Raw genomic sequence first — 13,958 nt, 5'->3', positions numbered from 1 at the left:
TCTGCAGAAAAGCATATTCCCTTTTCTTAGTTTCCTGCTTTGATATTTGAGAAATGACTAAACACTCTTATCAGGGAGGCATTAAGAAATCCACCTTTGGCTGGGCATAGTGACTCATGCCTATAATCCCAGCACTTTGGGAGACCAAGGCGGACAGATCCCTTTAGCTCAGGAGACCAGCCTGAGCAACATGGTGAAACCCCATCTCTACAAAAAATACAAAAATTAGCCAGACGTAGTGGCATGTGCCTGTGATCCCAACTATTCTAAAGGCTGAGGTGCAAAGTTGGCTGAAGCCCAGGAGGCAGAGGTTGCAGTGAGCCAAAATCATGCCATTGCACTCCAGCCTGGGTGACAGAGCAAGACCCTGTCTCAAAAAAAGAAAAAAAAAAATCCACTGCCTGGAACTAGCAGATTCTACCTAACTGCTCTCCCCACATCCAGAAATAGGTGGTTGCTGGTCTAGCTTGAGGTCTCAGTTTCTGTAAAGATCATCAATGTGGCTGGGCATGGTGGTAAGTGCCTATAGTCCCAGCTACTGGAGAAACTGAGGTGGGAGGATAGCTTGAGCCTAGGTGTTGAAAGCCGTAGGAAGCTATCATCGTGTTTGTGAATAGCCACTACACTCCACCTTGGGCAACATAACGAGACTCCATCCCGAAAAAAAAAAAAAAAAAAAAAATTCACATCAATGAGTTTCCAGCTGAGCACCAGCGGAGCTCCAAAAGGCAAGCCCTGGCTGGGCATGGTGGCTCACACACCTGTAATCCCAGCACTTTCGGAGGCCAAGGCTGAAGGATTACTTGGGGTCAGGAGTTTGAGACCAGCCTGGGTAACACAGTGAGACCTTGTCTCTATAAAAAATTTTTGGCCGGGCGTGGGGGCTCAAGCCTGTAATCCCAGCACTTTGGGAGGCCGAGACGGGCGGATCACGAGGTCAGGAGATCGAGACCATCCTGGCTAACACGGTGAAACCCCGTCGCTACTAAAAAAAATACAAAAACTAGCCGGGCGAGGTGGCGGGTGCCTGTAGTCCCAGCTACTCAGGAGGCTGAGGCAGGAGAATGGCGTAAACCCGGGAGGCAGAGCTTGCAGTGAGCTGAGATCGCGCCACTGCACGCCAGCCTGGGCGACAGAGCGAGACTCCGTCTCAAAAAAAAAAAAAAAAAAAAAAAAATTTTAAATATTAGCCAGGTGCAGTGGGGTGCAACTGTAGTCCCGGCTACTAAGGAGGCTGAGGCAGGAGGACTGCTTGAGTCCAAGAAGTTGAGGCTGCAGTGAGCTGAGACTGCGCCATTGCACTCCAGCCTAGGGGTCAGAAAAAGACCCTGCCTCAAAAAACAAACAAATAAAAAGGCAAGCCAGGCTGCCTCTATTGTGGGGGCAGGCCCCACCCTATGTGGATAGAAAGTGGAAGGCCGGCGGGTGGGAAGGTGGGAAGGGGGCCAATGTGAGGGGGCAGGGAGTGGCTGTGGGCAACCCCCTAACTTGGAGGACCACTGAGAAAAGCAGGGTTGGTGGGGTGTGGTGATGGGCGCCTTTCCCCACAGTCAGAGGGAGGGGAAGGGAAAGAACGAGGGAGGCGTGGCCCCTCTAGGTAGGTGGGCAACCAGCCACCTGTTGCCTTCAAGCTCTTTTTTTTTTTTTTTTGTAGTGCTTTATTTTACTTTTCTTTCTTTTCACTTTCTCTGTCACACACAAACACACAATCCCACATCTCCACCCACTGGGTGCCCACCTCTGCCACAAGCCCTGGGCTAACCCCTGTAAAAGCCTCACACACGGCTGGGCACGGTGGCTCACGCCTGTAATCCCAGCACTTTGGGAGGCCAAGGCAGGTGGATCACTTGAGATGAGGAGTTCGAGACCAGCCTGGCCAACATGGTGAAACCCTGTCTGTACTAAAATTATAAAAATTAGCTGGGCGTGGTGGTAGGTGCCTGTAATCCCAGCTACTCAGGAGGCTGAGGCAGGAGAATCGCTTGAACCTGGGAGATAGAGGTTGCAGTGAGCCAAGATCACACCAGTGCACTCCAGCTTGGGTGAAGAGCAAGACTGTCTAAAAAAATAATATAAAAAAGCGTCACACACATGAACATGCACACATGGCCGCAACACACTCAGACTCTTCTGTTTCGTCTTCAGGGCTGGCAACCACAGGATGTCCTCCTGGTTCCCCCTGCCCTCTGAGCTGCCCCACCTGTTTTTCTGGTGCTGATCAAGTCCTCTCTGATACCTTCCCATGTCTGCTGCTGGATTAATGGTTGTCAACATTTATTGACGTATTGAGTGCCAACTAGGTGCCAGGCTCCACCCTGTCCACTTCATATGCTGCATTAATTAGGAGTGCATTAAGTTGCATGTAACAGAAACCCCACTGAGCAGTTTAACCACATAAATGTCTGTACACCTCACTCAACAAGTAGACTCTGCAGCATCTCCGGGGCCGAGGCTCCTTCCTGCCTCACTGTTCTCAGCACACAGCTTTTGGTCCTAGGGCCACAAGAAGTCAGAGAATGGCACTGAGTCTGCCTCCCTTATTTGGAAAACAATGGCTTTCCTGAGGCCTCACCTAGGTGGCTCCTACAGTGCCCCACTGGCTGGGGAGGATACAGAGGCATTTCTGATTGGACCCATGTCCTCTAAATAAAGGAGGGCCAGGGTACCCTGAGTCCAGGAAGGCTGGCTTCTTTTCACCCTTTGTATTTGCTCTGATCTAGTCCTTATATCCAGAATGCCTTTCCTGCAAGCTGCAGCTACTGAATTCCTACCTCTCTAGAAAGCCCAGTTCAGATGCTCCCTCCTCTGCACAGTCTTCCCAGATTGCTCCTCCAGAGTCCTCCCCACTTCTGAATCTGTTGGTCATCTTGACTCCTACCTGCCTCGGCCATTGCATCTGTCTGCACAGAGCCTGATGGGAACTCTAAGCACCCAGAGGATTTTCCCAGCAGAATGAGTGGATGAGCACACGAATGAATGGTGCATTCTCGCTTTTAGGCAATCTCCATCCTTTGCAATCTTGTTCAAGTCCTCCCCACACCTACAGTCCTCCCCCAACCTCTCTTACTTCCATGGTGGCTGCTCCACGGACCAGAGCTCATGTCCCTGATGCCTTCCACTTGGCACTGTGCTGTGTGACACTGGCCACATAAGGGAGCATCTCTGAGCTCACTTAGTTATCTGTCAAATGAAAGGCTATGCTCTAAATTTCTTCTCATGCTAAAAACCTCAACCCTGCTGGAATTCAAGCCTTGGGGCAGGGGAAGGATTCTATCACATTCTTATCTTCCAGTTTAAAGGCAGACTTCAAAGTAATACCATTTTAGTGGGATTGTCACAGCCATTATTAAAGTTTTTATTGAATCTAATATATAGAAAAGTGCATATATCTTAAGTGTCCAGCTTGGTTAATACTTACAAAGAGAATATACCCATGTAATCACCACCCAGATCAAGACTCAGAATGTGACCATCTCCTAAAGCTCCATGCCTCTCCAGTCACTGCCTCCCCAGGATAACCACCATTCTGACTTTAACAGTGCAGCATGGCTTGCCTAGATTTGGGCCTTTATGTTAATGGAATCACATGGCATGTACACTTCTGTGACTGGCTTCTTTCACCCAACATTGTGTCTGTGAGAGTCACTCATGTTGTGTATTATTAGTTGTTCTTTTCCATTGCCCTATACTATTCCACTGTACGAGTATACCACAATTTATCCATCATTCCATAACTTATGGATATTTGAGTATTTTCCACTTTGGGACAATTAAGAGTAAAGATACTGGCCGGGCATGGTGGCTCATGCCTGTAATCCCAGCACTTTGGGAGGCCAAAGCGGGCAGATCACGAGGCCAGGAGTTCGAGACCGGCCTGGCCAACATGGCGAAACCCCGTCTCTATTGAAAATACAAAAATTAGCCGGGTGTGGTGGCGGGCACCTGTAACCCCAGCTACTCAGGAGGCTAAGGCAGAAGAATCACTTGAATCTGGGAGGCGGCGGTTGCAGTGAGCCAAGATCGTGCCACTGCACTACAACCTGGGCAACAAGAGCAAGACTCCATCTCAAAAAAAAAAAAAAAGAGTAAAGATACTATGAATATTCAGGCCGGGTGTGGTGGCTCACGCCTGTAATCCCAGCACTTTGGGAGGCCGAGGCGGGCGGATCACCAGGTCAGGAGATTGAGACCATCCTGACTAACACGGTGAAACCCTGTCTCTGCTAAAAATACAAAAAATTAGCTAGGCGTGGTGGTGGGCGCCTGTAGTCCCAGCTACTCAGGAGGCTGAGACAGGAGAATGGTGTGAACCCAGGAGGCGGAGCTTGCAGTGAGCCGAGATCACGCCACTGCACTCCAGCCTGGGCGATGAGCAAGACTCCATCTCAAAAAAAAAAAAAAAGAGTGGTGCAGCTGGGTCATGGAGCAGTGAGGTCACCATCAGTAGCCACTGATGGGCTTGCTGTTTTAGATGATGTCTGAGCTAGCAGGCATAGACATTCCCACTGTACCCAGAACAGACTCTCAGAAGCATGGGTTGGACCCAGGAGAGCCCAGCGGCTAAGGAAAAGGGATCTCCCAGGGCACACCCACAAGCACCCTCCAGCAAAACCATCAAGTGAAACCCCCACTCCCGCCAGGCTGAGGAAGCCCTCCATGCCACCACCTCCATCTGGGTCTCCCATTGTCCTCTGGAGTACTAGCTCAAGCCAGCCTCTCACAGCTGTCTCCTCCACACACCTCACGAGGCCAGCCCTCTAGTGGTGAGAAACTTGGTGTTGACTCACTGCCTAAGGAGTGGACAGAGGCTGGGAAACTGTGTTCCAGATGCCAGGTGGCCCCCAGCAACCAGAGCCCTCTCCTTGCTAGCTCTCTGCTGTAATCAGCTGGCAGACACAAGCCCTGGCTGAGAGCGATAAGGACTGGGGACCAGGAGCTGTGCCAACATCACTCCCCAGCTTTGTAGCTGAGGCCCCACAGTCTCTGGGCTTGCCGCAACACCCACACACATATTTATGTGTTGTCACAGGCTTTGGCCAGGCCCTGGCCACCTGCAGCTTCCCTTCGGCCACCTCCTAACCTACCCTGGCTCCTATGGCTGAAGGGGCCCAGAGTGCACTTTCTCAGGGGGTGCTGCTCTAGGATCCCTGCCTGGGCCACCCTGCCCTGTACTCCTTTCTTGTCAGCAAAGAGCTCGTTCAAGTTGGCTCCAGTCCTGCATTGTGCATGGCCCTGGGGAGCGAAGATGGAAGCCATCAGCAGTACTGGTGAGACCTTCACAGGGGTGCACAGGCCGCAGTTGAATGCCAATGGGCAGCCTGAGCAGGAAGCCTTCCTCCCATTTGGTCTGAGTATATATCTGCAAGGGCAATTAAAAGGACAGGAAAGGCCAGGCACTGAGACTCATGCCTGCAATCCTAACACTTTGTGGGGGAGAAGCAGGAGGATCACTTGAGCCTAGGAGTTCGAGACCAGCCTGGGCAATACAGTGAGACCCTATCTCTACAAAAAAATTTAAATTAGCTGGGTGTGTTGCCTGCCTGTAGTCCCAGCTACTTGGTGGGCTGAGGCAGGAGCACTGCTGGTGGGAAGGGGCAGGGAGGCTGCAAAAAAAAAAAAAAAGAAAGAAAGAAAGAAAAAAAAAGACAAAAAGCCAGGAAAGGGAATTCTAGGCTGGGGGAACAGTCAGTGGGGGAGGCTCCGAGGCACATCTGGGGGACAAGGCTGAAGCCATTCACATGCCAAGAGATAAAGGAGGTGCACCTTCATGGTCGCTGTGGGAGTGGGTGGTGGTGGTGGTGGTGGCTGGGGGAACATGCAAGTCAGTCAGCGAGGCCCAGGCAGGCCTTGTGGGGCCCCCTAACACCAACAGGCCAAGCCTCCAAGTTGGGGCTTTTACCCCATTGTAAGGCTCTACGGGTTAGTGCCAGAGTGCCCCTTTCAGGTTTAAGATATAAACCTCTTCCCTGTTGTTTTGATGGCCTCCAGTCAAGAAGGGGGCTTGCTGATCAGCCCTACTAAGCGTTCGCCCTGGGTGACACTCTACAAAGTTTCACTGGGGCCCAATGAAATGGACAGATCTGCCAGAGAGACAGTGAGAGTTCGGAAGCAGCGTTCGAATCGTTCTGCGCCGAACCGAGTGCCAGCATTAACCCGCTGCAGGAACCCATACATTCAGAATCCGCGCAAAATACACATATTTGTATTAAAAATCCGCGCAAAATACACATGTACCTAAATATACATATTTACCTCCAAAGTCATAATTTCCGGGGGTACAGCCCAGGAATGTACATTTGAACTGATGCCTCAGTAATTCTCACGCATGTTGGCCAGGTAAGAACTCAGACGCAGCCCGTAGCTGTGCGGCTCGGCCTAGGTCCACCCGCCGCCCGCCCCCGAGCCTCCTAAGGCCGCAGGCCACGCGCCCCTCCCTCCGGGGACAACCAGGCCCCGGCCTTTTCCGCGGACTCCGCGCTCCGGGCCGCAGCGCCCCCTCGCGGTCGCTGGGGTCGGCAGCCTGGGGCTCGGCTGGTCTAGGGCTTCGAGCGGGAACGCTTTGAGCCCGCAACAGGAGTGACGAGCATGATTTCTGCCGGCAGCTTGGGGAAAGAGGGTTTCTGTCCCTCTGCGAGGCCAGCCCACTCCGAGGGTCCAAGCATCGGAAGATGCAGCCGGCACCTGGCTCCCACAGCACCGCCCTGGACGTGAGCGCTCCGCCCAACCCGATGGCGTCAGCTGGCGGGCGCGCCCGCGACCGACGTGCGCAGGCGCCTACAGGCCGCGCAGCCGCCATTGCTCTCCTGCCACCGAAGGGAGTGCTTGTTGGCAGTCCGCGGGCCCGGAAGGAAGGGTGAGGCGACGCCTCGACGACAGCGGACCGGAGCTGCAGGGGCAACACACTCAGGGCGGGGTGCCCCATTTAGGCCTGGCTGACCGGAATAAGAAACTACAACCCCCGAAGTGCATTGCGCCGCAGGGTTACGGAGGCAGTGTCGTAAGCTATCTTGACCGCTACCATTTCTCTGGTAGAAGGGGGGACGCGGCGGCGCGGAGTGATGACGCGCTCTTCCTGCGGCTGGAGGGTCGCGGAGGTCAGCGTCCAGGTGCTGGGCTCCGGTTGTCGAAGTGCCTTTGCGAACCTGCTCTTTGACTAGTTTAAACTGACGGTCTATTTAGCCTTAGTTACAGATATCCACTGACTGTACCTGCCGTCTTTCAACTCCCGGGCCGGCCACTGAGCCAGCCAGATAACCATTACTATTATTTAGTTTTTATTTTGAGACAGTTTCAAGTAACTCCTGTATGCACTTTGATGAGATTCACGAGTTGTAACCTCTTTTACCGTATTTACCTTATGATTTCCTCTGTTTTTCTCTCTGCCTTTTTTCTTCCCTGGACCATGTGAGTTAGTTGCAGATATGAAATCCCTTTGCCTCCATATTTAGAGGCACATCCGTGTTTGTTTTCTAAAAACAAGGACAAGCGCCTGCATTCAAAATCGGGTAACATTGATCAAGACTTTTTCTGACCCATAGGCCATATTTAAATGTTTTTAAATGTTTTTATTAGTGTCCTAATAATGCCCTTTATGGAAATTATCCTTTTATTTTTCTTTTTTTTTTTTTTTTTTTTTTTGAGACAGTCTCGCTCTGTCGCCCAGGCTGAAGTGCAGTGGTGCGATCTCGGCTCACTGCAGCCTCCCCTCCCGGGTTCAAGCGGTTCTCTGGCTTCAGCCTCTCAAGTAGCTGGGGTTACAACTATGCGCCACCATTCCTGGCTAGTTTATTTTTAGTAGAGATGGGCAGGCTGGTCTCAGACACCTGACCTCAAGTGATCCGCCCACCTAGGCCTCCCAAGATGCTGGGATTACAGGCGTGAGTCACCACACCTGGCCCAAATTACCCTTTTCTTGGTTCAGGACCCGATCCAGGAGCACACGTTGCATTCAGCTATATGGTCTCTTCAGTTTCCTTCAGTCTGGCGCAGCTTCTCAGGTTTTCCATGACCTCATGACCTTGACGCTTTTGAAGATTCCTGTTGTTTTGTAGAACTAGGTTTAGGGTTGTCTGAGGTTTTTGTTTGTTTTTTCAGTTTATGCCTATTCTGCTTGTGTATGTCTGAGGTGTTTTGTTTTTGTTTTTTTTTTTTTGAGACGGAATCTCGCTCTGTCGCCCAGGCCGGAGTGCAGTGGCCGGATCTCAGCTCACTGCAAGCTCCGCCTCCCGGGTTCACGCCATTCTCCTGCCTCAGCCTCCCGAGTAGCTGGGACTACAGGCGCCCGCCACCTCGCCCGGCTAGTTTTTTGTATTTTTTAGTAGAGACGGGGTTTCACCGTGTTAGCCAGGATGGTCTCGATCTCCTGACCTCGTGATCCGCCCGTCTCGGCCTCCCAAAGTGCTGGGATTACAGGCTTGAGCCACTGCGCCTGGCCTTTTTTTTTTTAACCACTGGATTCTGTTATGTGATACTGTTCAGATGCTGTTGTTCAAAGTGTCCAGCCTCACCAGCCTCTGGATACACTCCCAGACACTGCCAGGTCAGTCCCTTCCTATGGTTGCCTCTCCTGCTGGTGTTCACTCTCACCTTACCAAGGTCTCTGGCTTCACTGTAGCACCCACCCTGGAGCCATGGTCCACGCCTTCCTCATTCACACCTTGAGAGCCCCGAATACTGAGGACACGGGACTGTGCCGAGTGCTCTACTCCTGCGTCTTCGGTGCTGAGAAGTCGCCTGATGACCCACGGCCGCATGGTGCCGAAAGGGACAGGCTTCTCCGGAAGGAACAGATTTTAGCTGTGGCCAGGTAACCACACAGCCCAGCCCCAGGCCTTCATTGAACACGTGCCTGAGTGTAATAGGTATTCTCAGGGAGTGGGGACGCAGATAAATAGGAGGACTAAGAAGCAGAGAGGAAGTTTTAGAGTGGCATTTCCCAGGGAATCTTCCACAGCTTTTCATAAGTGTTATGTGAAAACAGTTAAATAAATAATTCTGTTATCATCATTATTAGTATAATTAGCATTTGTTCAGCCTGTAAGTGCTAAGCATTTATATTCTGAGTATCTTATGTGTATTAACTCATTTAACCCTCATAATAGTCTTTCGAGATAAGTATAGTTATTATCTCCACCTTACAGATGAGTAAACTGAGGTACAGAGTGTTTAAGGAATTTAACCTGTCCAAGGTTACACAGCCAGAAAGTAGCAGAACTAACATTTGAGAGTAGGCCGGGTGCGGTGGCTTATGCCTATAATCCCAGCACTTTGGGAGGCTGAGGTGGGCGGATCACCTGAGGTCAGGAGTTCGAGACCAGCCTGACTAACATGGAGAAACCCTATATCTACTAAAAATACAAAATTAGCTGGGCGTGGTGGCGCATGCCTATAATTTCAGCTACTTGGGAAGGCTGAGGTAGGAGAATCACTTGAACCCTGGAGGAGGAGGTTGCGGTGAGCCAAGATTGTGCCATTGCACTCCAGCCTGGGCGACAAGAGTGAAACTCGGTGTCAAAAAAAAAAAAAAAAGGTTTGAGAGTAGGCAAGCAGACGGTACAGATTTTGTTTTGTTTTGTTTTTTTGAGACGGAGTCTCGCTCTGTCGCCCAGGCTGGAGTGCAGTGGCCGGATCTCAGCTCACTGCAAGCTCCACCTCCTGGGTTTACGCCATTCTCCTGCCTCAGCCTCCCAAGTAGCTGGGACTACAGGCGCCCACCACCTCGCCCGGCTAGTTTTTTTTTTTTTTGTATTTTTTTTAGTAGAAACGGGGTTTCACCGTGTTAGCCAGGATGGTCTCGATCTCCTGACCTCGTGATCCGCCCGTCTCGGCCTCTCAAAGTGCTGGGATTACAGGCTTGAGCCACCGTGCCCGGCCTTGTTTTTTGTTTTTTTTGAGATGGAGTCTCGCTCTGTCACCTAGGCTGACTGAGTCTCGCTCTGTTGCCCAGGCTGGAGTGCAGTGGCGTGATCTTGGCTCACTGCAAGCTCCACCTCCCGGGTTCATGCCATTCTCCTGCTTCAGCGTCCCGAGTAGCTGGGACTACAGGTGCCCACCACCACGCCCAGCTAATTTTCTGTATTTTTAGTAGGGACGGGATTTCACCATGTTAGCCAGGATGGTCTTGATCTCCTGACCTCGTGATCCGCCCGCCTTGCCCTCCAAAAGTGCTGGGATTACAGGCATGAGCTACTGCGCCCGGCCAACAGTTTAAACATGCTTTTCAGTGCAGTACTTAACAGGGCCTTTAGTATGCCTGTAGACTTTATGAATCTCTTTTTTTTTTTTTTTGCGACGGAGTCTTGCTCTGTCGCCCAGGCTGGAGTGTGGTGGCAGTTTGGGCTCATTGCAACCTCCACCTCCCAGGTTCAAGCAACTCTCTTGCCTCAGCCTCCCAAATAGCTGGGATTACAGATGTCTGCCACCATGCCCGGCTAATTTTTGTATTTTTAGTAGAGATGGGGTTTCACCATTTTGGCCAGGCTGGTCCTGAACTCCTGACCTTGTGATCCACCCACCTTGGCCTCCCAAAGTGCTGGGATTACAGGCGTGAGCCACTGCGTCCAGCCCCTACTTTATGAATCTCTAAGGAAGAGAGAGGGTGTGGTACATGAGGACTCCAGAAAGCCAGGGATCCAGATCACAGTTTGGAATATACTGTTCCAGACTAGGGTGGCTAGCCTTGGCTCTTCCCTCTCAGACCCAGCCAGAGCTGGCAGGTGCTAGAGCCTCCTGGACCTCTGCATTCTGGGTGGGGTGGCACCACTCTGGGGCAACCGTCTGCCAACTCCTGCCTTCCCCTTGTTCTTCTCATTCTCCTTCCCCTCCCTGTAGCTCAGAAAACCAAATACATGCCTTTGAAACCAGCCTGTGCATGGCTCAGACTGGAAGGTAATTCAGGAAAGATCAAAGGGAGCGTCTAAGAAGCCTTGTTGGTCCAAAGGAAGGTCTTTCTTTCATACTTGGAGAGGGTTGCAGAATAGGGTGGAGATTGGACAGCCCATGTTGGGCAATGGCATTTATTTTCTTTCTTTTTTTTTTTTTTAATTTATTTTTTTAAATTTATTTATTTTTTATTATTATTATACTTTAAGTTCTAGGGTACATGTGCATAACGTGCAGGTTTGTTACATATGTATACTTGAGCCATGTTGGTGTGCTGCACCCATTAACTCGTCAGCACCCATCAACTCGTCATTTACATCAGGTATAACTCCCAATGCAATCCCTCCCCCCTCCCCCCTATGGCGTTTATTTTCTGCCTCATCCCTTTCCTTTATGTGGAGAAGGCCTCTGTGAAGCAGGTGAGGGCAGGATCTTCTTCCTCTGGTGCCCTTTTTCAGCCCAAGGAGCTGGGTTGAAAACCTGCCCTCTTGGCCACATGGAATAAAGTGGTTCAGGACCTGGAAGCTCACACTTCCTGATTCTGTGGCCCTGGGCAGATCACTTAGTCTCTCTAGTCCTCAGTTTTCTCACTTGAGATATGGGGATCATGAGGATGACAAAGTTGGTGTGTGAGCCCACCATCCTGACCTGCCCACTCTCTCCAGGCAGGTGGAGTCAATGTGCCGGCTGCAGCAGCAGGCGTCCGGCCGGCCCCCCATGGACCTGCAGCCGCAGTCCTCAGATGAGCAAGTGCCGCTGCATGAGGCCCCACGTGGGGCTTTCCGCCTGGCGGCAGAGAACCCTTTCCAGGAGCCACGGACGGTGGTGTGGCTGGGCGTGCTCTCATTAGGCTTTGCCCTGGTGCTGGACGCCCACGAGAACCTGCTGCTGGCTGAGGGCACCCTCCGGCTGCTGGCACGCCTCCTCCTTGACCACCTCCGGCTGCTGGCGCCCGGTACCAACCTCCTGCTGCGGGCTGACCGCATTGAGGGCATCCTCACCCGCTTTCTGCCCCATGGTCAGCTGCTTTTCCTCAATGACCAGTTTGTCCAAGGCCTGGAGAAGGAACTCAGTGCTGCTTGGCCCCGCTGATTCCTCTTTGGGATGGTGCTTCTGAGGGCAAGCAGAGGGTGGACACACAGCCAGATGAAGCTTGGCATCTACTGCCTGCTCCTAGTTCTGATGGACTGCTGTACCAGGACAAGTGGGCGACACAAGCCTGCAGAAAGGGGGCAGAGGGTGGAGGAGGTCCTGCCTATCCTCAGGTTAGTGGAACCACAGAATATCCTGAGCCTAGAGCTGCTGTGTAACTTAGACCATTGCAGTGCGGCAGCCACGCTTGTCCTTGACCCCACCTTCCTCCATCCCTGCCAGCCCTAGTGCTAGGGTAAGGAGCTGACTGGAACTCAGCCCACTCTTTTCCTTCCAAACCCACAGTCCAGGCCGGGCGTGGTGGCTCACGCCTGTAATCCCAGCACTTTGGGAGGCCGAGGTGGGTGGATCACCTCAGGTCGGGAGTTCGAGACCAGCCTGGCCAACATAGTGAAACCCTGTCTCCACTAAAAATACAAAAATTAGCTGGGTGTATGGCACCCACCTGTAATCCCAGCTACTCAGGAGGGTGAGACACGAGAATCACTTGAACCTGGGAGGCAGAGGTTGCAGTGAGCTGAGAGTGTGCCACTTCACTCCAGCCTGGGCAACAGAGTGAGACTCCGTCTCAAAAAAAAAAAAAAAAAAACCAACCCACAATCATTGAAAGACAAGGGGCCTCAGACTCCCCTGAGAGTGGAGGAGCTGTGCCTGCATGCTGGCAGGCCCCAGCCCCTGGCTTTGTGCCCACTTAGGCACTATTATCAACAAGGTCCTGCTCAGTGTCTGGCCCCCAAAGAGTTCAGAAATGCGTCTGTCAATCAGCAGCAGGATTCTGCAGCTCCTTTTATGCCAATCCCATGCCCACCAGGCAGGCTCTAGATAAAATCATCACAGCCTTCCCTCATCTGCAGGGAGAGAAGGTGCTGTCAGGTGAATGTGAGCAGTCTAGCCTGGATGATGTATTTCTCATTTTGAATTAAAAGCACTGGCTGTGTGATTTCGCCCTCTCTTTGTGAGTTTGATGCGTGCATCCTGCTCCTACGAGTGAGTGCCTCTCTGGATGGCCCCCAAGCTGGGCGTCTGAGCCTTCATGGTCAAGGATCCCCCAAGGAGGCTTCTTGGGAGGCCTCCATCTCTCATCCCCACCTCACCTCTGTCTCCTTAGGGGCTTCCTTTAGATGGTGGCACACACTTTCTCCACCAAAGTATATATCACAAGTGGCAGGTGGCTGTGGCAGAGCCACCTGAGAAGCAGCGCCTGAGCCAAGAATTGGTGCGAGTGGTTTATGTGGGGCGGGCGGTGATCCCGGGAAGCAGGAAGGGGAGACAGTCCTTGTGAATGCTTGTCAAGCCTATTGGGACTGTGGTAGGGAGCTGAGTGCCTCTAGGGGCCTGCACACAGCAGTTGCCTCTGAATTACCTCGCCCGAGGGGTGGCAGCTGTGGGTGTTTGCCTGCTGCCTTTAGTCAGTGGTTACAGGTTGATCCCAGGGTGCATACATTCCCTGGCTCTTTCTGCCCCTGGGAAAAAGCCCTCAGACAATGTGGAGCTGGGCCTGCCTGTACCATGTTGAGTCCCAAAGGGATATGGGTGGGGTACCAAAAGCTGGTAGTTAGGAGGTCTTTAATCAGCAGCTTCTAGTGAAGGTTTAAACTTACTCAGTTGGGGGGAAAAAACACCTCAGTTTACATTGATTTTCATGATCTTCCTGTTATCAAGGAAGGTGAGGCTTTCTTGGCAGAATGAGCATCCTAGGTGCTCAGCTCCGTCTCATGCTTACCATCCATCAGTTGCCCTTTAGCACCCAGGATGGACCCACCTACACCCACTTTGGAGGCAGCACTGATGATTAGCCCTTCCAAGTCCATGGCCAAGGCTACCAGCCATGCCAGACCTTCTACCACCACTGTCAACATAATTGGGATGAGGCCACCTCTTCCATTTTATGGTACCACAAACCACCTTGACCTTGAAGACTTAAA

At 52.0% G+C, this 13,958-nt stretch overlaps 1 protein-coding gene across 6 annotated transcripts; it reads left to right on the top strand.

Annotated features, from left to right (window-relative positions):
• The first annotated feature begins 6,762 nt into the window (after nt 1–6,762).
• On the top strand, nt 6,763–12,973 carry AP5S1 (adaptor related protein complex 5 subunit sigma 1). Of its 6 annotated transcripts, none has more exons than XM_077948984.1 (4): nt 6,786–6,853; nt 8,479–8,539; nt 8,615–8,806; nt 11,547–12,973. In XM_077948984.1, the coding sequence occupies exons 3-4, from the start codon at nt 8,631–8,633 to the stop codon at nt 11,971–11,973; spliced, it is 603 nt and encodes a 200-aa protein (XP_077805110.1). In that variant the 5' UTR covers nt 6,786–6,853; nt 8,479–8,539; nt 8,615–8,630; the 3' UTR covers nt 11,974–12,973.
• Nucleotides 12,974–13,958: the final 985 nt, after the last annotated feature.

Source organism: Macaca mulatta, chromosome 10, assembly GCF_049350105.2.
Source record: "Macaca mulatta isolate MMU2019108-1 chromosome 10, T2T-MMU8v2.0, whole genome shotgun sequence".
In the NCBI taxonomy this organism is placed as follows: Eukaryota; Metazoa; Chordata; class Mammalia; order Primates; family Cercopithecidae; genus Macaca; species Macaca mulatta.
This window is presented reverse-complemented; position numbering and strand designations above follow the sequence as displayed.

What these genes read in the sequence shown, in the direction of transcription:
- AP5S1 (XM_015149381.3), top strand. Translation starts at nt 8,631, where the DNA reads ATGGTCCACGCCTTCCTCATTCACACCTTGAGAGCCCCGAATACTGAG. An exon ending in CAGATTTTAGCTGTGGCCAG is followed by an intron (nt 8,807 to 11,546) that starts GTAACCACACAG and finishes CACTCTCTCCAG; the next exon opens with GCAGGTGGAGTCAATGTGCC.